This window comes from Vulpes vulpes, chromosome 9 (assembly GCF_048418805.1).
Source record: "Vulpes vulpes isolate BD-2025 chromosome 9, VulVul3, whole genome shotgun sequence".
NCBI lineage: Eukaryota > Metazoa > Chordata > Mammalia > Carnivora > Canidae > Vulpes > Vulpes vulpes.
This window is the reverse complement of record NC_132788.1, coordinates 86657953-86680060: the sequence shown is the minus strand read 5'-3', so window position 1 is coordinate 86680060 and position 22108 is coordinate 86657953. Positions and strand designations below refer to the sequence as shown.

Genomic DNA, 22108 nt, shown 5'->3' with positions numbered 1-22108 from the left:
ACACCCCAGTTAAGTTCCTTTCAGCAAACGCCAGCCCATTGCCTGCAACTCATTTTGGTCATGCCCAGACATGGCACTACAGACCTTCAGAGAAAGAGGAACCCAAATATTCAGCTCTCTCTGCGGTCCCTGGGTCCATGTCTGCCTTCCGAACATCAAGCAAACTCTTACTGTCTTGAGGCAGACAGGGCCAGATGCTCAGGCCTGAAGTACTTCAAGAGTCTGACCCCCTAAAAAAGTGTTGAGGCTGCCAGTAGAGTCATGCCTCTGTGGCCTTTAAGGAAAGGCCAGCTTTGGGCCCAAGAGATATTTTCTCACCATTAGATTCAGGTTGTGCATTTTTGGCAAGTATGTGCATTTTGTGCCCATCATACCACTCTCATCTGTAGGTCTAGAAAAATGGGGTCAAAGCACACACTGCTGGTTGCAGAATGCCAACAAGGCACCTGGAGGTGGCAGTGGTGGCCTAAGCACAGGCACAGGGCCCAGAGGAAGGCCTCTGTGGTTCTGGGGTTTCACAGGCAGTCATTTCCTACTGACTTCTTAGAACTCCTTTGGTGGGATACAAATTCTGCATTTGTTTATCTCTATAAAAGGGAATCCCTGGCTTCCCCTTGGGGTGAGTTGAGGGGAAGAGGGAGAATGCCATTGGGGATCACACCATACTTCAGGTTTGGGAATTGCTGTGTACAGACTAAGGATATTTGCTGAGGCTTCCCCAGAGTTTAGGAAGAAGTGGAAAGTCTCTGCGGCAAGTGACAAAGTTCTTACCAAGCTGGCCCAAAGAATGTGTTGATTCTTTGCAAAGGATCTAAGGATGAAATATGAGCCAACCTTCCTGGCCAGAGCACAATGCCCTATGACCTCGGACCAACAATGGAACCTCCATGGGCTTGGTCTCCTCCCCTGTGAAGTGGGGGTGACTCTCCTACCCCTTCACAAAGTTGTTGGGAAGATGACATGAGATCATGTGTGTGTAATGTGCTTGCTACAAGGCTGCCACACAAGTAAATATCAGATTATTACTCTTATTTCTGATGCCCAGGGACAGGTGTGGTCTCTCCCCAAGGCTGCTCTCCTACTCTGGTCCACTTCCTGCAGCACTAGATTTTTGCCCTGGGCCTCTCTGGGATGAAGCTGGAACTCCATGTCACTTGCCACAACACAATCTCACCAATGACATGCTCCTGCCACTACATCTCAGGTTATGAGACCACATATTTTGATTCCACATTCCTGCCTTGCCTTTCTTCCTGCAGTTTTATCATCTGTTTAGTCAAGCTCTAGCTGGATAGAGAAACACTGGGTGTGGTTTGGCAGGATCTGAGGCTATGCCGGAGGAGAGGAAAATGAAATCTCAAGATAAGAACCTGAGTTGGGGAAGGGAATCCAAGTGGGTCTTGAGGTCTGCATCAGAACCACCCTACCCAACCCAACATCACTAAATTATGGGCTAGAAGAGCTGGTCTCCAATCTTGCCAGATCCCAGTATGACCTGGGATTAGACACTGATAGGAACCGTGGGTGATTAGCTCATGTCAGGTGAGCAAGGTGGAATCTCTCCCCCAAATAACAAGTTTCCCTGGGCTTCCAGAAAGGATCATACAGATACACTGGCATGTCCTTTCTCTTTTTCATCCACCTATTATCCTTTGAACCTCAGAATTATCTTCATTTCTCAGAAATGGAAAAAAAAAAGCACAGAAATAAAAAAAGATGCTCAGATCTTAATCTCAATGTCCCAAAGGAAGGACAGACTGTTCCAGCTGAATTTGGGATGATCAAATATGTCTCAGGCAAGCAAAGCTGACAGCGAGGTCTGCCATCTGACTGAAGACTAGGATGGGACCAGCAATCTCACATACACCTGCTGGGTAAAACCTACGGGGACAACTGACCAAGGGCATGGGGTCAACTGGATGAGAACATGGACCCCCTACTCTTGTGGCCCACTCAACTTCTGTTTTTGGCAAGAACAATATCTGAGTAGACAAGACTTGCAGAAATGTGGCCTCCAGAGCGAATCATAAAATACATTTGCCACACTCCCTGGTCCCCCCCCAGCCGGCCCTTCTAGCACAATTTATCTCTTCAAATCATTGAGCCCACGTGCATCCTTAACAGCACATGCCTCCAGTTAGAACCAGGGAACACTGCACTTGCAGGTTTTAGAACAGTCTGCTCTCAACTGCGAACAGAATACACTGAAATCTGATTATTCAAAATGGAAAAAGCTACCAGTGGCACAGCCATAAGGGATTGATTGAATTAGGAATAAAATTTAAAAAATTTAAGCTTTCCTGTTTTCAGCTTTTAGCTGACATCTTACCACCCACTGAGCAATGGTATGTAGAAAAATAAGGTACAAAGTATGCTGTTCAGGAAGCTGAGAGGTAGGTAATCTATAATGGATTCATATGGCCTTTCTGTTGCTCCTACACACTCCAAATAAGCAGGTGATAACTTCAAAATGTTATCCCTTGGGAGATGTGTAAGTGTGTGTGTGTGTGTGTGTGCATGCACACAGAACACAAGACTACCTTTACTTAAGACAGTTTTCTTTCTGTAGCACATTCTTAATGACAGAAATGAAAAATGCCCACTAAGAATGGGTTTTTCCAAAGGCTCCTAACAAACACTTGGTTCTCAGTGTTGTACATTTGCAACCTTGAAACATAGTGATTATGTATTATTTCTAACTCTGAGCAATTAATATACAACCAGATGTATTATTATCTACAGTGTATTAAAATTCAGAAGCCTGCAAATTTGGAGAAGAGTGTATCATACACGACAAAGGAGGCAGAAGCCTCAGGCAAATTGGACTCCAATAAAAAAATATACATATTAAATAAAAAAAAGTCACAAGAGAGAAAATGAATAAACAATGAAGTTGACTTAAAAGAAAAGAAGTAGACACAAACCTGTGATTTGACTGGTTTGTAAAAAAATGTTGGTTTAGCCATTGGAGATTCAGTGGTAAGGGATGCCAGTAAGAGTTTCCAGAAAAGACAAAGGCAGTTTTGTGGTAAAAGAAAAATGTTATTTATTGTGGCAGAAAGGGGCAAATTCCCATGAGTCTTCCAGCTCAGGCCATCCACAGATGGGAGGGTTCCTTTGGAAGACCACATGAGGTCTAATCTGGCAAGATTTCCCTGGAAAAGTTTCCTCCAGGGATGGAGGGAAAAGTCTCACTGGCCAGATGCTTGCACCTCCTGCCCCACCATTTAGAAGTGAGGCTCTGGGGCTGCTCCTGAATTTATAAAGCAGGGCTGTACAGAGTGTTAGGGGCCACGTAACCCTGCAAAGCCTCCAGAATGGTTATTAAATTACATACTGCTGGGTTCCTTACTTACTCACAGATTCTGGCAATTTTCTAGAAATAGAGACGTCGTTCCACACCTAACCCAGGTGTGATTCATCTCTTCTATCAAATAGAGAAGGAAGTGCTAGACGATGGGGGACCCTTATGTGGAGACTCTAAGAGCCATGGAGTCACCCTGTGCTAGGTGTTGGCACACACACACACTCATCTATACCATACAGCAACCCCATCACCTCATTTTATAAAAGAGAAAGCAGGTGTTCAGAGAAGTAAAGTGACTTGCCCCAAGTCATACCTAGTAGGAGCTGAAATTCAAATTCAAATATACCTGACTTGAAAGCCCTCCCTGCCACCCCCCACACCAGCTTCCCTAGATACACAACTTCCTCTTACAATACAATAGCAACAATACTGACAATGACTTCATGCCAGGCTGTGCCAAAGTGCTCTCTATGCACGATTTCCTTGATTTCTCTTAAGTTAGTACTATTAATATACCCATTTCATAGAACTGATGGAACTGAGGCTCAGAGGGGTTAAGAACTTTTCCTAAGGTTACACAGCCAGCCAGTGGCAGAGCCAGGACTGAGCCCAAGGCTGTTCCTCAGCGAGACCTGTGATTTTAACCATAGCCCTGCTCATCCCCTAAACCCTGTGGGAAATAAAGATGGTAGAACAGGGCAATGCAGACTGAGGCAGGAAGTGGAAAATTTGAAGCTGTTTATTCCACATTCAAGCCCTGTCACTCTGGAGTCAGCAGCCTCCCCTGTCTTCCCCCTACCCTGTACCCCCCAGGATCTTTGAGAGCCCAGCCAGGTGCACAGGTGCTCTGCTTACGGGCCTCAGTGGACATAGTCCTTTGTTAGGGCAAACCTGGGGAATCGTGTGTGAACATCCAGCACCAGGGGGCTCACTGGATGACCACCTCCCAGTACTGTCCCCTCGAAGTCTGTCAAAATCCCCAGTGAGATTGCCTGCTTCCCCTGATTGACAATCATTGCCTGTTTGTTAGGGTTCTGAATGACTCAAACTAAAGTACAAGTTCCTTGAGGAGAGAAAGCATGCCTTTCCCTTTTAAATTCAGGAGAAATTGTTTGAGTGTGGTCTCAATAAATATTTACTGACAATCACAGAGCAATTAAGGGTCATTTTTAGTTGTGCGGTTCTTCACCAAGTTGTGTCCATCATGCTATGGAACTTCCCCACATTTCTAACAAAGGATCTATTTATAATTAAAGCACGCTGCTAATGAATAGGGCAGGAAGAACTCGCAAAGCAACCTAATCCTCCTCACCTGCGCTGGGTCTGTCCCTGTGGTTGGAGCTTGGTTCCCAGATGACACTGATCAGATGGGAGCCAGCCTTGTGGATGGATGACATGCTCTTCATCTCCCATGACCAGGGTGCTTCTCTACCCTGAGCTCACACTCCTGCTTGAAAGTCATTCTGGGAACATCAGAAAATCATACTAGTTTTTTTTTCATCCTGCCTGGCAGGAATGAACGTGAATCTTGCCAGTGTGCTTCAGAACATCTTTTGTTTTTTTTAAAAAAAAAATAGTGGCCAGGGCCAACTCGAATCCCTGGGAAATCGGGTGGGTATTTCCTACAAGGGAAGGAGTGATCTCCCAGCAGACCCCTTGAGAGGATGATCAGCCACAGCTTCGACTCAACTGATGTACACTGTAAATAGATGCTGCTATTTTTGCTACTCATCTGTGGAATACTTGCTTTGTGGAAGCCTTCTGCATGCTCATTCATCTTTCCAATTCCCTTGGAAACTCTTATTTACAGATAAGGAAACTGAGGCTTTAGAGGATGAGTCATTGTCCAAGGTCTCCTGGCTCACAAGTAGCCAATTTGGGATTCAGACAAGGCTCAGTCTATCCTTAAATCCAAATTCCTAACCACCACTCTGGGACTACCCCAAATTAAAACATAACCTTGATCAATCCTGCTCTTGGGGTGAAGGGGAAAAGGAAGAAGATGGGTTAAATGACTTCAGCTGGAACTTGGGAACTTGAAGCTTTGAAAAGAAAGAAAACGATTTTTGTTCTTAGAACAGAAATCCAATTAAAAAAAAATTGCTGGTGATCCCTGGGTGGCTCAGTGGTTTAGCGCCTGCCTTTGGTCCAGGGCGTGGTCCTGGAGTCCTGGGATTGAGTCCCGCGTCAGGCTTCCGGCATGGAGCCTACTTCTCCCTCTGCCTGTGTCTCTGCCCACCCCCGTCTCTGTGTCTATCATGAATAAATAAATAAAATCTTTTAAAAAAAATTGCTAACATCTAGTCCAGGATAATTTTCTATGACACATTAAAGTCCATCTTTATCTGTTAAAAAAAATCTTGATATTTGAAATCTGGGTCCTATGTTCGAAGTCCAAATTTAAGATTTAGTCTGTATGCAGCTGTACCCAAACTTGGGAACCTACTGCTGCAGAGCTCTGGCCAGAGAAGAGCCCTCAGAACACACGCAATGTGCAGTTTGCAAACTCTCAGTACCATTGTGACAACTTTTTTTTTTTTCCAATGTACATACCACCTGAACTATTACATAGTTAATATTTCCTTAAATTACTCATCTCTTACTTAAGTAACCATATTATAAAAACAAACACTATCACTGCCTCGGCTGTAAATAGAAAATAACTTGAAAAAATGAACCCTATTGTTAAATTCTTATTAGATATTCTTGCCTGCCTGAAGCTTCTAAGCCTGAGGCCTGAGTTGTGTTAAAAAGGGGAACCAGCAAGTGCTCGAAAAGTATTAAAGACACACTAACTCCAAACTAAGACTTTCTCCTCAGCATGATCAGAAGGATCAGGACAGGAAGAGAACTGAAAAGAGAAAGGGATTCAAAATTACTGTATGTGTCCTATCTCTGTATCCCCCTTATCCCTGGTATCTGTTTGGGCTACCACAAATGGTATGAAACCCACCTTCTGGTAAAAAAGTGATTAAGCCAGTGTTCTCATTCCAGAATCAAAGACTCTGAGGTCCCCTGAGTCTACCTGTGTCCTGTCCCCAAGTAGTAGGGAGATTCTTGTAAGAATCAGCTTAGAAATCAATGCTGCTAAAGAAATTGAGATTTAAGCTTTTAAGAGTTCTCCAAAGCAAGTCCCCATTCCTTGCTGCTGAGTCAGAACATAGCTCACTCCCCTCGGCCCTTAGAGAGTGGACATAAAGCATTCAGAAACTAATAAGAGAAAACCAACCCTCTTCAAACACGCTCCCTTTCAAAGCTGTCCAACTTATGTCACCAAACAGCTGAGCTAGAAGGTGACTTTTCACATGTCTGTGGTTGACACTTAAGTTACCATCAATTTTTTTCTTCTTGTAATAGTCTGTTTCCTTCTTCACAGTGGTTTCAGACCCCTTCTGCAAGACCACACCCAGAACATCCAATGTAACCACCAACCAGTAAGGAGAATAACTAAAGGTGTGTGAGAATGAACAAGACCCAAAAACCTAACAGGATACCGATAAGCCACCCCAACCTGTGCAAAGTCAAACATATGAATAGTCTTTACCAGTGACCTTTAATTATCTTCTATTTGCCTGGGGTTGTTCTTCACATGCCTGCATCACTTGGGGATTATGAAATGTTAGCATTTCAGTGTAAGATAACACTGGAGAGGGATGCTTGCACTGGCCTTGTGTTGGGGCCAGAGAGCACACAGACTTACTAATTGTCCCCCTCAGGTATCAGGCCTGTAGCTCTTTCTCTTTCCACTCACTGGCTGCTTCCCTTTTTTTCTGTGGCTTCTTCCTCCAGGAAGTCTCCAAAGTTCCAAATCTGACAATGGTGGCAACAGCTAAACATTTAACTTTACATATTTTTTTCAAGGTCCTGACATAGGCTTTCAGTTTTATTTTGCTCAGGTTGCCAATTTCTCATGGTATCTATGGAAACCATCCCTTAGAGGGGGAGGGAATGCTCTATTTCTCTTTACCATTTAATTATCACCTCTGCTGCAAACATTAGATCTGCAGGATCTGAGCTCAGGAAGACATCATTTTAAGGGATGTCATCTACATGTACAAAAGTTTCTGTCTATCCATTTTTTTGTGGGCTTCTTGTTTAACACCAATCATACATCAAATATAAAGTAAGCTTTGCACTTGAATCTGGAGTGCAGGCCATGGGATGGACTCACCAGTCCACTGGCTCCCAAGTGAGGTCTCTGCATGCAGTGTTCTAAATTTATTGGCATTCACTTTGAACACCGAAAATATAGCTCTGCTTACCACCAACCCAAGAGGTCAAGGCTGGGCAAGGAAGGCCCAACATTTTGGCCCTGCCTCCTAATGTCTCTGAATCTCTGTTTCTTCAGTTGACAAACAAAGAGGACAGTCCTTGCCTTGGTCAGCCTCCCTCAGCCTGTGCAAGGTTCAAAGGAGATCATATATGTGAAAATAGCTGCCTGCTATTTGAACACAGGGCAGCATTGCGGTGAATTTAGTGAGCATAGTGACAGAAGGAGAGGGGCATGGATAGAAATTTCTCTTCCCTGACTTCTCTACATCCCATGTGCATACATATACATTTAAATGAGCTATATATCATGTGTGTAATTATGCTCCACTTTTTTCCTTTTTAATTTTTTACAAAAACATTAAAGCATTTCTGTTGCCTAGCGTATAATGCCTCAAATGATGCCACTGATGCCTGTGCCAGAGGCCATGCTACACGGAGCCATTTCCTCATTATAGGTCAGAGGGATTGTTGGTGTTTCCGTTTTAAAAATAAGGAGGGATGCTAAACTGAAATCAGACAACTGGACTTCAAGCGTCAGCTCTGCCATGCCCAGTTGTGTGATCCTGTGAAAATTATTGAATTTCTCTGATTCTCAGGATCCTAATCTTTAAAGTGGGGATAATTATACCCAAGTGAGGAAAAGAATATAAAAATGCTTTGGAACCTATAAAATGCACAAAAATACAACATAATCATTACTGTAAATAATATCATTATGAACGACTTTGGACACATAGCATTCTTCCTCCTAAGAGCTAGAATACTGGGTCCAGAGATTTGAACCTTTTTTGTGTTTTAATATATACTGATGAATACCCTCATTCTCCACAGATGCATGTTATTTCCCTGCAACATCCCTAGGACTGGGTTCTATCATATCTTTAAAATATTTGTGATGTCAGGGGGGTGCCTGGGTGGCTCAGTCAGTTAAGTGTCTGCCTTTAGCTCAAGTCATGATCCCAGGATCCTGGAATCGAGTCCCTCATCCTCCTGTTTGTGCTCTCTCTTCCTATCTCTCTCTGTCTCAAATAAATAAAATCTTTAAAAAAATATTTGTGATGTCAATTAGGTATGAAACAGCACCTATTATACCTTTTTCATTCCTATAGCTTCTATTAGAGTGAACATTTAAACAATCTTTACTTCCACAGTTCCTTGTCTGTGAACTACCTATTAATGCCTCTTTGCCCATTTATCAATGGACATCTCGGAAGGTTCTTTTACATTTGTATAAATTACATGACAAAAATATTAATCTTCAGTCTGGCATCTCTATTTCAAAAATTCTCTTCAATGTATTAGTCTACCTCTTTTGTCTACGAAAGCACATTAAACCCAACAAACACCTTGTTTGTTGATATAACATTATATACAGTGTCTCTGTGGGCTGATCAATGCTCAAGATGTCCAGGCACACTGAGGATGTCTGGTGCAAACAAGCAAGGAAGAGAAAGAGATTGGATAGTATGTTCCATTTGGAAAAGTTAGAGGAACCAGGACGTCTAGCCAAAAGAAACAAGCTCCTGGGGGAAGCATGTGTGTGTGTGTGTGTGTGTGTGTGTGTGTGTGTGTGTACACATGTGTGCATGTGTGTGTGCAGAGTGGGAGTAGTTAGGGAAAAAGGGTTTTCAAATATTTAAGGAGATGCCTTAATGCCTCTTGAACACATGAGAAAGTATTACAGTGTAATATTCAGTTGGAGAAAACAATATTACTATTAAGAGAGGATTTTTTTCATGATGCATACTGAACAAAGACCGAATGTACAGGCTCAGAAGGTAATGAGCTCTCTGTCTTTGGAGATGTTTAAGCAGAGATTGAAAGGATCCAACAGCAGATTAGCACTGGGCTCCATGTTCTCAACAGGCCTTTCCTACTCTAAGGTTCTCGAATGCAATGACCCTGGGTCATTTCCTGGAGGTTACTTTTGTTTGTTTGTTTCATAAATCCCCGGAAAAAAAAAAAAAAAGACTGTTTTGCTACTCCTTACCTCCTCATCTTAAGAGTCAGAAGAGGGGGGAAAATCCAGTGAATTTACCATTAAGATTTCTGGTTCTGCTCCAATTAATTGAAGTTTAGTAATAATCAGAGCTGCTTTCTCACAAAAGAACACAATGGCTCAAACACAGAAGGTCCAGACACAAGTGTTTCTAGACTTAAGAAGAAACCACTCCTTTCCCGGGCAGTGGGAGGTTCAGAAGCCTTTCTCGATTAACGTGTGACATAGCCTCTTCTAAGCTAATAACTGGCGTCAATTAATAAAAAATGGAAGGCATTAGAAACCCACTGGCCTTCATTCTTGACAGTCCACGAGTCGATACAAAAATAAATGGCAATGCAATCACAGCAATTTCCTCATTTTGTGTGTGACCTGTACACATTACCAACGCTGACAAACTATGGAAGGCAACTGCATGTATACATCACAAATGAAGTAGCCCTTCTAGAGTACACAGGCCATTAATAACAATTACATGTGCACAGGGCTTTGCAAAATTAGGATATTATCAGTAATTTACTTTCATTCAGTTGTTATAAAAACAGTGGCACCAGTCCAGGATTTTATAGGCAATTGCAGAGTGACTTGAGAAAATGACACAATTTGCAAGTATCCAGATGGAATCAGGGCCTTCCAGTTATTGGTTTAGGTGGAAGGCTGGTGGTTAATGTAGATAAGCAAAATGACTAATTTGCAGAACTAACGGTGTCATCTCCACAGAGCTGAGCATGCGGAATTCTGCCAAAGATCAGCTCTTTGGTGTTGAGAAACACAGAACGGAAGTTGCCAAAACCTTCCCTCATGGAGGCTTACATTTCCTACTCCTTTGGGTTTGTAGCCATTCTGTGAAGTGGGCTCTCTGAGTAACGGCAGGGTCTCCCATCCAGAAACTCAGGAAAAAGTAGGCTTTTGACTGTGAAGCTATTTGCTCCAGCAGGCACATTCATCCTTCATGTGTTATGTGGTGAGGAGACCAGTGATTTAGTCATTTAGATGCAATGTGATGTGGTTGGGAAAGTACAGACTTCAGGGTCAGAGTAGGGTGTGAATCTTGGCTCCTCCACCTAGCAGCTCAACCATCCTAGAAAGGCTATTACCCAGCTCTGAGCCTCAGCTTCTTCTTCTATAAAAAGGAACACGTACACCAACCTCATAGGATTGTTGTGGAGATAAAAATTTGAGAAGCCATAGTAAGGCCCCTAATGCCCTGCTATGCATAAAAGAACACTCATAAAATTAGTATAGTGATCATTAATTAAAATTATTTGGGGAATCTTTTCAAGATGCATAAGTCTTGATGATGATGGTGCTATTTATTGAACACTTACTATGTGTCAAGCACTGGGACTAAGCATGAATCACCTCGTTGACCCTCACTATGATCCTAGGAGGTAGAACTCTCATCATCCCATTTTACCACTGAGGAAAACAGGGCTTAGAGAGGCAAAGTAGTTTGTCCAAGGTGACACCACTGAACAGGTGGTGGAGATGGCATTAGGACTCAGTTCAGAGTTGATACCCTGAACATCCTTAAATGTACATGTGTAAAGTCAACATGTTTTACTTTAATAGGCCTAAGTTCCTAGTTCAAGTACATTGTAATCTGGAGGCCCCTCAAGACTCCATCTGAACAAGTCTCAGAATTATGGGCTGGATGACCATAACTGGATCCTATCAGTAAGTGATGGCCTTTACCTGAGTAACTCCATGTTGCTTCCCTTCCAGCAAGACCCAAAGTCACATGATTCATGGAATCTACTTATTTGGTCACTTGAAGAAATATCAGGATTCTAACTGCAATAACTCCTCAGAGCTATTTCCATGCAGTTGGTTGTATATACTTTAGGTCAACACTATATGATATAGATTCCAAGAAATGTATAAATTACTGGAAACCATTTGACTCCTTTAGCTCTCTAGCTGGCATGCAAGGAGTACAACCCCAGGTGCATACAATTTTCAAGTCCACATGTGGACTTACTGGGGCATAAATTATGGCAGGGGCACAGGGTTCATCTTACCCTTTAGAGCTGAAGCTTTAAAAGTACTCCCCCAGTTACATAAAGTACTCATGATTATACATTTAAAAGAAAACATTTTAAAGCATTTTACATGTCTGTTAAGTTTTCATTCCACTCTCTTTTTCTTCATAGAGGTAAATACCCTTATGTGCCACAAAGTATGCCGGTATAAAAATGTTGGACTAAATCCATCAGGAAACCTGGCACCGGATCTTGGTTCAGCTGCTGATTTTCTTCATGGCTTTCTGCAAGTCACCTCCCCTCAGTGTCTTTATTCATAAAGTAAGGAGAAAAATATGTGCTTTATGTTAACCCTATAAAACATGGCTAGAGTTTTAAGTGAGACACTAGATCTGGAACTTAGGAATAGAGCTCTGTCATTTCTAGGGATATGTCATTCCAAGAGCCACACAAGGTTACTGGTAGAGTCAAAATCAGATCATATACTTTTGAGAGACAAAGGCAATGATTACAAATACTGCAAACTAAATCTGGCCTAATCCTGACCAACATCTTAGATAATGAATCTTAAAACCCAAAGTGAGCTGTCTATCAAATTGTCAGATATATTCTTTTTTTTTGTCAGATATATTCTTAAAAAGAAAATAATGGAAACATCTCTTTGTATTTTCATTAAAAATGAAATGGACCTCAAACTCTTAAAACCTTCTCACCAGGCTCCAGCATTCTTAGCCAACATAGGCATTCATTTGAGCTGTCTTTCTTTTCTTTTTTTTCTTTAAGTAAGATTATTTATTGGGCAGGGGGAGGGCTAGAGAAAGAAAAATAATCCCAAGTGGACTCCATGCTGAGCATGGAGCTAAATGCGGGGCTCGATCTCACAACCCTCAGATCATGATCTGAGCTGAAATCAAGAGTCAGATGCTCAACTGACTGAGCCACCAAGGCGCCCCTGAGCTGCTTTTTTTAAAAGCCAAAAAATAGTGGAAATAGTGACTTTTGTCACTATGTGGAAATAGTGACTTTTAACTTATAATCACTGTAATTCATTAAAAACTAACAGCTTTCTTTCTAGTGACTTGATCAGGTGTTCAGAGCAATTAACATGCCTGGAAGGATCAGTACCTCCTGGCATGGGAATAAGTACCCAATAAATAAGAAGACAGATAAACTGAGCAAAGCTACATCAGTGATCAGAAGAAGCAAGCTTAGCCATGCTCATGTGATACCATGTTTCTCTGTGAAAGTCGAGAGCAATGGACTAAAATGGACTCAGCTCCTTGAATTTCACAGTTAATGATTAGAGTTGGAAGGATCTAGCTGGTTTATGATAGTAAACACTTGCAACCCAACTCATACATCCATGCCATAAGGAAATATCAGATTAGAAAGCAGTATTATACTAATATCATAATCCATGTAGAATACTTCCAGTGTTTAAAAGAAACATTTTAAAGAAAATAAATTTTAAAAATATATCACTTTTTTTCACTGTAAACTATCACTGAAATTAAGAAAATTACAAAACACTTAAATCTCAAGGAGAACTTGTTATAATTTGCATTTAAGAGAATGTTTATTGTTGCATATTTTTAACTCAAGTGTATGGTATCAAATGCACATTGCCACACACCAGCCCCTTCCCCACAAGTCTTTCCTTAAGTGGCTTTCCCCAGCATGCCGGCTGCAACTACAAGAACCATGCTAGATGGCACTTGACTGTACATTGCTCCTCCCCATAGCAAATTCCGAAGGAACAGCCATTATATGTCTAAAGGGCACAGGTGCTTTATAGAAACTGCCTTTGAAGGTCAAAAAGTACTTTGGATAAGCCAGTCTTTCTCTGTAGAACTACCTTGTTTTGGAAAAAAAATTATCAGTCTTAAAAAATTACTTTTATAGGAATTAATAGTCAATGCCTTATTTATAAACATGTATATAATCATGTTTTTCAAAAGGCCTACCAGGATATGCTGTTCTTTAAACATTTATAAATACTGATGACACCTGCTGGTAGAAAATATATTTTAGTTAATTGTTTATGGAGAAGTAAGGCCTACAAGGGTTGACTGTCTCTTGCACAGATAATGAAACCAGAAAACTACCCCCTAAATTCACTTCAGTTTCTTTTCCCAACCTTGCCTATTGTCATTATCAGGAAATGAAGCTAGGAGATGCACTGGACTGGACATCTCTGCCTCAAGATGTATAAAGCATACATGATACTTCTCTGATTTAAACTGCACACACATACACAAGACACTCAATGGGGATATTTACCATTTCCAAAACTGCTCCTCCCTCATCCTTACTCCCATACCAAGACATCCTTATAAAAGGAAAATAAGTCTCACTTTATAATTTTGATTTTGATCTGCCTGCCATGAAGAAAATTAATATTTGACATTTGGTGGTACATTTCTTTCATTATACTTGTGATATACAGATATATTTCTAAGTATAAGAATAAGAAAAGATCAAGCAGATGAGTTTTACCTAAGCTTTTAGCCAAACTACTCAGAAAACATAGGACTAAGGGATAGCAAGAAAGGACTAGAGTCCAGAGCTATTCTCACTATTCTTTCCTTTGATCCATTTCAATTTAGTAATTCAACTTGGTTATGCTTTGCTTCTTTCCAAAAGGAGTTTCAGAGGATACTAGCTTCTCTGCTCCCACATGCATTAAATTATGAAGCTCCTACTGAAAAATCATTATATCCATTCCAAGCCTGAACAACCTATGCTGGTGCTATCTTGTCAAAACTTAAGTAAGAGTCCAAACACCAAACACCATTAAATAAGAGTCCAAACACACTTCCACAGCTGCTGAGAACAAAAACTCTTTGTGAAAATATACAACTGAGCTGGAGTGTGGGGTTGGGGGTGGGGGTGAGAAGTTAGTTGTGCTCAGCTTACAGAAAGCTGATTACAACTGAAGACTGTTTGGAGTCTTGTCAGCTTGGAGCAGCTCTTGTTAAAAGCAATGAATCTTTGATGCTGTCCTCCCGAACATACGTAATTCAGTGAGCCAAGTGCACACAGCTAAGTAGACCAAAGGGTGGTGGGTGGGTGGAACCCTCAAGACTGCTGCATCAAGGTCGGATGTACATCTGCCTCCAGACTTTCCCCAGTCATGGTTGGACAGAGTGACAATCTCTCAGATACACCCATGAGCAGCAGTGATGATTTGGGTCCTGTGGGTTTCACTATAGCTCGGCCACAGCAAAGCTGTGGTCTAGTGGAAGCAACTATAGTCCCTAAGGCCCTCAAAGACCGAGAAGGATGCTTTCTCACCCAGCTGAACCCAACCTTTAAGGGCAGGGAGCTCTTTGCTGGAGATGTAACACACAGAAGTAAAAGGCAAGACCAAATACAAGCCAGGAGGAGGAGGACTCCCTCACATTGCCCTCAAGGCACCAGAAAGCTCTCAGAAAGAGAAGTGTTTCCAGTGTTCCAAGACAGCTTCCCACTGCCCCCAAGGAGTTTAATTCATTTTCAGGATCCATGTGCAAGACACTCAGATTACTCATTTAGCCTCTAGACCCCCAGCTGAATGACTCCACTGGACACAGATGACAAGCAGAGGTGCCAGGTCCTGTCCTGGCTGCCAAACAGCTACAAAGTCAAGCCTGACAGGTGGGATGGCCCCAAAGGCCTCCTTTTGCTCCCCAACCCAGGCAAGAGGAAACCCAAGCTTAAAAGGAAGCTCTTCAGTAGCTCTTCGCTGACTTCTGGGCCTAAGGATACAGTAAAAGAAGGTCCCTCTGCCAGGGCTCGACAGAAGATTGACAGTCTGAGGAGAGCCCTGCAGGATGCAAGAGAGTCCAGGGCAAGGAGGCAGTTGCTCCCCGGCCAAGTGGAAGAGGAGACTCATGATGATCCACAGAGGAGGGGCAGAAGAAAGGAGGTAGAGAGAAAGTGAGACAAGGAGGGAGAAGAGTGTGTGTGAGAGAGAGAAATGGGGAGAGGGGGAGAGAGGATGAGAGGGAAGGGGAGAGGCAGAGGGAAAGAAGGGGAGGAGGAGGGAGAGCGAGCAAGGAGGAGGTGAACGCACTGAACGAGAGATGCAAGCACGGAGAGCGAGGGAGCCGAGAGAGAGATGGAGCGAGACGTAGGGTCAGACAGACGGACGGACGAACGGACCCTGAGCGGTCCCAGTGGAGGTCCTACCTCCAGGTCCTTCGCCGGACTGCTGGACGGGGGTACCTCCAGGCTGCAGTTCGCCCTCTTGACCGTGAGGTAGAAGGGGTAATCCTTGGCCACCATGGTGGCTGCCGGGCCTGCTCTTTGGGATGTCACAGCTGACCCGAGGCGACCACAAAACTCCCAGGCGAAAGGGGGCCCCAGCTCCACGGTGCCGGGCGGCAGCGTCTGCTCGGAGAGTGACAGCCGGCTTCTCGCCCGGCGGGACCGACTCGGCTCTGCGGCTGAAAGGGGGGTGGAGCCTAAGCCGGGCACGCCCACCTGGGGCGGGGCCAGGGGAGCCGGGGGGGCGGGGCGGAGCGCTGGCTCGGAGAGTGACAGCCGGCTTCTCGCCCGGCGGGACCGACTCGGCTCTGCGGCTGAAAGAGGGGGTGGAGCCTCGGCCGGCCCCGCCCACTTGGGGCGGGGCCGGGGCGGAGCGCCGGCTCGGAGAGTGACAGCCGACTTCTTCCCTGGCGGGACCGACTCGGCTCTCCGGCTGAAAGGGGGGTGGAGCCTCATCCGGGCACGCCCACTTGGGGCGGGGCCGGGGCGGAGCGCCGGCTCGGAGACTGACAGCTGGCTTCTCGCCCGGCGGGACCGACTCGGCTCTCCGGCTGAAAGAGGGGGTGGAGCCTCGGCCGGGCCCGCCCACCTGGGGGCGGGGCCAGGGAGCCGGGGGTGTGGGCGGAGCGCCGGCTCGGAGACTGACAGCTGGCTTCTCGCCCGGCGGGACCGACTCGGCTCTCCGGCTGAAAGGGGGTGGAGCTTCGGCTGGGCCCGCCCACCTGGGCGGGGCGGGGCGCCGGCTCGGCCCCGCCTCGACGCGGCCCCGGAGCGCCCAGGTACCGCCTCGCGGAAACCCCTTTAGCGCCCCATGCGCGAGCCCGCGGTGGGATCCTTCTTCCCGCCGGCGGGAGGCGGGAGGCGGGAGGCGGGAGGCCGCCCACCCGGTGACTGCCTGGCTGGCACTCGGGGGCTGGAAGAGGCGGCGGGTAGAACCGAGGCTTGGGCGAAGCTGGGCGGCGGGTAGAGGGGGCCCGGCGGAGAAGAAGCAAGCCTTTTAAAAGCCCACATTAAGGGGCGCCTGGGTGTCTCAGTGGGGTAGGTCTGCCTTCAGCTCAGGTCATGACCTCAGGGTCTCGGGATGGAGCTCCACGTGGGAGCTCAGCGGGAAGCCTGCTCCTCCCTCCCCTCCCTGCTCTTGCTCTCTCTGTCGCGATATCGGGTTCTCTCTCAAATAAATAAAATCTTAAAAAAAAAGAAAGCCCACATTAAGAAGAGGCGGTATCCTGCCTTGCCTTATTCCCAGCCAGCCTTCCTTCACACATTTGTTTTTTAAAGGAACGTCACTGGAGTACGATCTATAAAGAGTAAGCTGTGCCCATTTAAAGTATAGTTAGTGGAGTGTTGACAAATGTAAACACTTACATAACCACTTTCATAATCAGGAAATATATTTCCACCACTTCCTGACACTTCCTTTGAGCTCCTTCCTCTGCACCCATTTATATATATGAGGAGGCTGGTTAGAGGTAGCCAGCCACTCAGAAGGGCAATCTGACAGGGTCTGTCAAGATGAAGCTGTGCAGTGGGACCAGCCGGCTGTTCCAAGCCTTACTGGAGAAATATATTATAAATGTCTGATAGGGAATTCTAAGATCATTTGCTGCATCCCTGTCTGGGACAGTAAAAAACCAACCCCAAACTGGAAACAACTGTAATGTCTATCAACTGGGAGTGCTTAACTAAATTCTCCTTATAGAACTCCGCTCAAAAAGAAGGAATCTAGGCCTGTGGCATGGAAAGATCTTCAATGTATTAAGTTCAGTTAAAGAATAATTGCAGATTAAGCACAGTATCATACCATTTGTGTTGAAAACACATCTGCATATACCATGTATTTTCTATAGCAACATGTAGGTAAATGGTTTCACTGGAAACCATCCAGGAGGATACACAGCAAATTTACGAGTCTCCTTGGGGCTAGTCTCCTTGGGGGAGGCAATCAGTGCGAGGGTGTACCCCAGGGATTAAAGGATTAAACGTAGCAAAGGAGACTTTAACTTTATAGCTATTGTTCTTAAAATTTTTACAAGAAAAACATATTTGTATGTTACTGGGTAACTTAGAATTTATTTTTTTAAATATTAAAATGATCACTGTCTCAAAAGTTATTTTTGTGAACAGCACTGTTGAACTCCCCTGCCCTCCCCCCACCAAAGTCATGACCACAGCAGGTGGTGGTATGGGGAGATGATGTCTTTTGTTTTGACTTCTTAGGTCTACAGGAGGTTATGGTAATGGAAATATCTAGACCCTGTTTCAGTATTCTCTGCTTCCAGCTAAGGCCAGAGTCCACCGTTTCTACTTTCCAGGCAGGAAACCTCATGATACATAGCTTATTCATCCCAGGTACCAAACCCACACTCTGGCACTAAATTCACCTATTTTCCTATCCAGCTAGTGTGGACAAACTGCCTTCAGAAAAGGTAGAGTCTATTGGCCAGTTTTGCTAGCCTCGTTTTTACCACACATGTAAAGGAGACTCTTGAATTAGTGAGGTCCAGTTGAGACTGAAGAAAGCACCTGAGGTTTTTTTTTCCCCCTCAAATATATATCCTGGGGCACACCTGGATGGCTCAGATGGTTAAGCATCTCTCTTTTTTTTTTAAGATATATTTTTAAATTTATTTATTCATAAGAGAGAGAGAGAGAGAGAGGGAGAGAGAGAGAGAGAGGCAGAGGGAGAAGCAGGCTCCATGCAGGGAGCCTGATGTAGGACTCGACCCTGGGTCTCCAGGATCAGGGCCTGGGCCGAAGGCGGTGCTAAACCACTGAGCCACCCGGGCTGCCCAAGCATCTGACTCTTGATTTCAGCTCAGGTCATGATCTCAGGGTCCTGGGATTAAGCCCTGCATGGGACTCTATACTCCGTGGGGAGTCTGCTTGAGGATTCTCTCTCTCCTTTCCCTTTGCCCCTGTCCCCCCTCAAATAAATAAATAAATCTTAAATATGTCGATGCCGATGAAGGTGGCGGACATCTTCAGCCGCTGGGGTGGGATGTCACAGACAGCTGTTTTCATGTTGTTGGGGATTCACTTGACGAAGTAGCTGTTGTTCTTGTTTTGGATGTTCAGCATCTGCTCGTCCACCTCCTTCATGGACATGCAGCCCCGGAATACTGCGGCCACAGTCAGGTAGCGGCCGTGGCGGGGGTCACAGGCAGCCATCATGTTCTTAACATCAGACATCTGCTGGGTGAGTTCGGGCACCGTCAGGGCCTGGGACCACTGGCTGCCTTGGCTGCTCAGTGGGGCGAAGCTGGGGAAGGGGACCATACTGACAGCCAGCTTGCGCAGGTCAGCAATGAACTGGCCAGGAAAGTGCAGGCAGGTGGTGACCCTGCTCATGATGGCTGATACCAGGTGATTGAGGTCCCCATAGGTAGGTGTGGTCAGTTTTAGGGTTCTGAAGTAGATACCACAGAGAGCCTCATTATCAATGCAATAGGTTTCGTCTGTGTTTTCTACCAGCTGGTGGACCGAGAGGGCAGCAGTTATAGGGCTCCACCACCGTGTCCGACGCCATGGGCAAGGGCACCCCACTGAATGTGTTCATAATCCTGTCTGGGTAGTCCTCCCGGATCTTGCTGATGAGGAGGGTCCCCATCCCAGACCCAGTGCCCTCCCACCCAGGGAGTGGGTCAGCTGGAAGCCCTGCAGGCAGTCCATCCACTAAAGCAGTGGGAAGAAGGTGATTGAAGAGGAGATTTGGGGTGAGAGAGATGCCCTTGGACCACTGATGTTTCCTATTTGTATTCCCAACCACAGTTTCATCTTTTTAACCCAAGCTGTGCTGAATGGGAGCTTACACAGATGCTCCTGTAAGCTTGACCAAGCTTGGTGGGGATGTGAAGGGAACCTTATCTCCAAGGGCACCCAACTAAAGCAGCCCCTGATTAATTCTGCAGCCATGGGAGGACCAGGAGAGGCACTGACACACCTCACTCAGGGTTCCCCTGGCTGCTGAGGATATGAGCTGAAGCACCTAGAGCTGCTCCTTATTCCATTTCTCCTGCTCTTCTGGCCCCCATGAGCCCACCGTCTCAACTAGATGACTGGCTAGCAGCAGCCCCTTTGGGGACAGGCTTCGATCCCTGGTTCACTGGGCCTTATCCTTCCGTTGGGAAGTGTACTTCCAGCACTGGGTGAAGAAGAGTGATTCTAGCAAACTATGACTGGTCTTCTCACTGTGGGATCCTCAGGGCCAGGCAGAAAGTCTGACATATCATAAGCCCGGTGTGGTAATAAATAAACCCTTTGGAAAGGAGGACTTTAACCTCACATTTAGGTACAACTACTGTAGAGCAAAGAATAGTCACATTGGTTGACGAGAAAGCTGCTATACCTACTTTCTCTCATAACATTTTTTTTTGCCCCTCCTCAAAAGACTTGGAACAATAAAAATCATTATTTTTATTTTCATTATTCATGGCCATTTAACATTGCAGCAAACTTCTGTGTTTTGTGCTCTACATGCTAGGCAGAGACAAGACAGAGAGAGATTGTTAGTGACGTGCTTTTTTAAACAGTGCTTAAAAAAAAAAAAAACATTTAAACAGCGCTTTAAAAAAAAAAAAAAGCCTAAGCCCCAAGATGAGTGTGAAAGAAAAGATGAGAATCTGGAATTCCCTTGGGTACTCTGATGCTTCTAAAGCTTCTCATAGTATGAATGTCTCACCACTATAAATAGGGTTCCGGTGTTTAAAGACATATACTTTTGGTACAATAAGGCCTGTAAACTGAAGCTGGCAATTTGGGGTATACACATGCCATGTATGTGGTCCTTGAGACATTTAAAGGATTTTAAGAGTATTTTAACCCCCCATGCAATGTCCACCTTGTGCCCTGACTCCCTCCAGAACCTCCGCTCTGCGTGATGTGCTGCTCCAACATTAGCAGACTCAGGGTTTGGGTGTTCTGTCTGGATTCCAACCAGAGATGTCTGCGACCAAAGGATTGGTCAGGAAGCAGGCTGCTCTACAGGAGGGTTCCCAAGTCCACTCCTGAGGCTGGTGTCACAATTGCGGGAAGCCAGTCCAACTCTGCAATGCTGCCCAGCTGAGTAGGTCCCAGGAGCCCGGCATTTCATCCTGCCTGTGTGTGTGTTTATGAGCTTAGGAACAACACTGCCCTAACAGTCAGTTTCACTCAAAGCAATGGCACAAAGTGCCTTTCAGAATTTGCCTTCAGCACAACCCGTTATAATCCCATAAAACGCTTCATAGCCGGGCAGTGTTCCTTGCTAGCCAGAAGCCTGGAGACTGGAATAAAGAAGCCTGTTCTGCATTTCCAGGAATGGTGCCAAGAGCAGGGCCTGCATTCTCGCCTGGGCGGAGCAGGGCTCATTTGTGCTGCTGGTAGAGTAGTGGGCCTCCACACATAAGCCCACCACTGGTTATAAGCTCCTTTCAGGAGAGCAGACAGCCAGACTTGGCTGGGAGACCATCAATCAACTCCTCAAATCCCACTGCTATGGCAGTGAGTAGAACAGGCCCAGCATGAGGCTAAAACTTCCGAAGTTAAAGTAGTTGTGGCCATCTTCTCAGCCAACAGGATGATGCCTTGTTCTATTACCATTATACTTAACATCAGAGTTAGTGTCTTTTTTTTTCTTAAAGGCTCATTCATTTGTTCATCTATCCATCCATCCGATATGGAAGTGTTTATTACAGAGAGGTGCTCAATTAGCTACATTTCTCCCCTTTCCTCTCTACCTATTCCTGAACCTCTATGCTGGGAAGGTGTGTAATACACATCTGCTCAAGGAATATGGTTGACTTTAAAACGAGCTTTCACCTGTAACCTCGGCAGTGAGGTGTGCATTTGCAGAAGGAGCTCAGGGACAATAGCCAATCCCCTGAAGCCCAGCCTTCGAAACACATGTGCACCCCCATCTGCTCTCTTGGCATCTGGAGCTATCCTTCTACCTGCTAATCTCACACAGTCGTGTAGGTACATGTTGGACACACATGTGTACCAACACCTCTCCCCTCCCCTTCCATTTGGGCAAAATTCCCAGTTAATGACTGAGCTCCCTCTCCTCTCTGTCACTTCAGTCTTGATAGGAGAGGGGAGTCAAAAACCTGAAAAAGTTCTGGCAGTGAATTCTGAGAGATCCGGACTGTGGTTTCCTGCCAGACGGGTAAAATGGCACAAATGAAACACTGATAATATCTAAAATCATACCAGCATTATTACTCTCCCCTTGCCTGGGGTTATGTCCACTGGCTCCAGGCTAGATTTATGAAAATGTATCCCTGGATATTCTAAAGCTGGAAAACTTCATTCTTGCATTCACTT

General features: G+C 45.0%; 1 protein-coding gene and 1 pseudogene across 3 annotated transcripts in view; both read right to left on the bottom strand.

Moving 5' to 3' along the window:
• ARHGEF3 (Rho guanine nucleotide exchange factor 3) overlaps window positions 1-22108 on the bottom strand; it is a 306305-nt gene that overhangs the window by 55519 nt on the left and 228678 nt on the right. The window contains exon 1 of one of the 3 annotated variants that reach the window (XM_025986010.2): window positions 15731-16271. The exons of the other annotated variants lie outside the window; for them this stretch is intronic. Coding sequence (XP_025841795.2) covers window positions 15731-16264 — 534 coding nt within the window. The 5' untranslated portion in view covers window positions 16265-16271. Of the gene's footprint in view, window positions 1-15730; window positions 16272-22108 lie in introns of those variants that run through there. 3 annotated transcript variants of the gene reach the window in all.
• Window positions 18719-19440, bottom strand: LOC140594070 (tubulin beta chain-like; annotated as a pseudogene).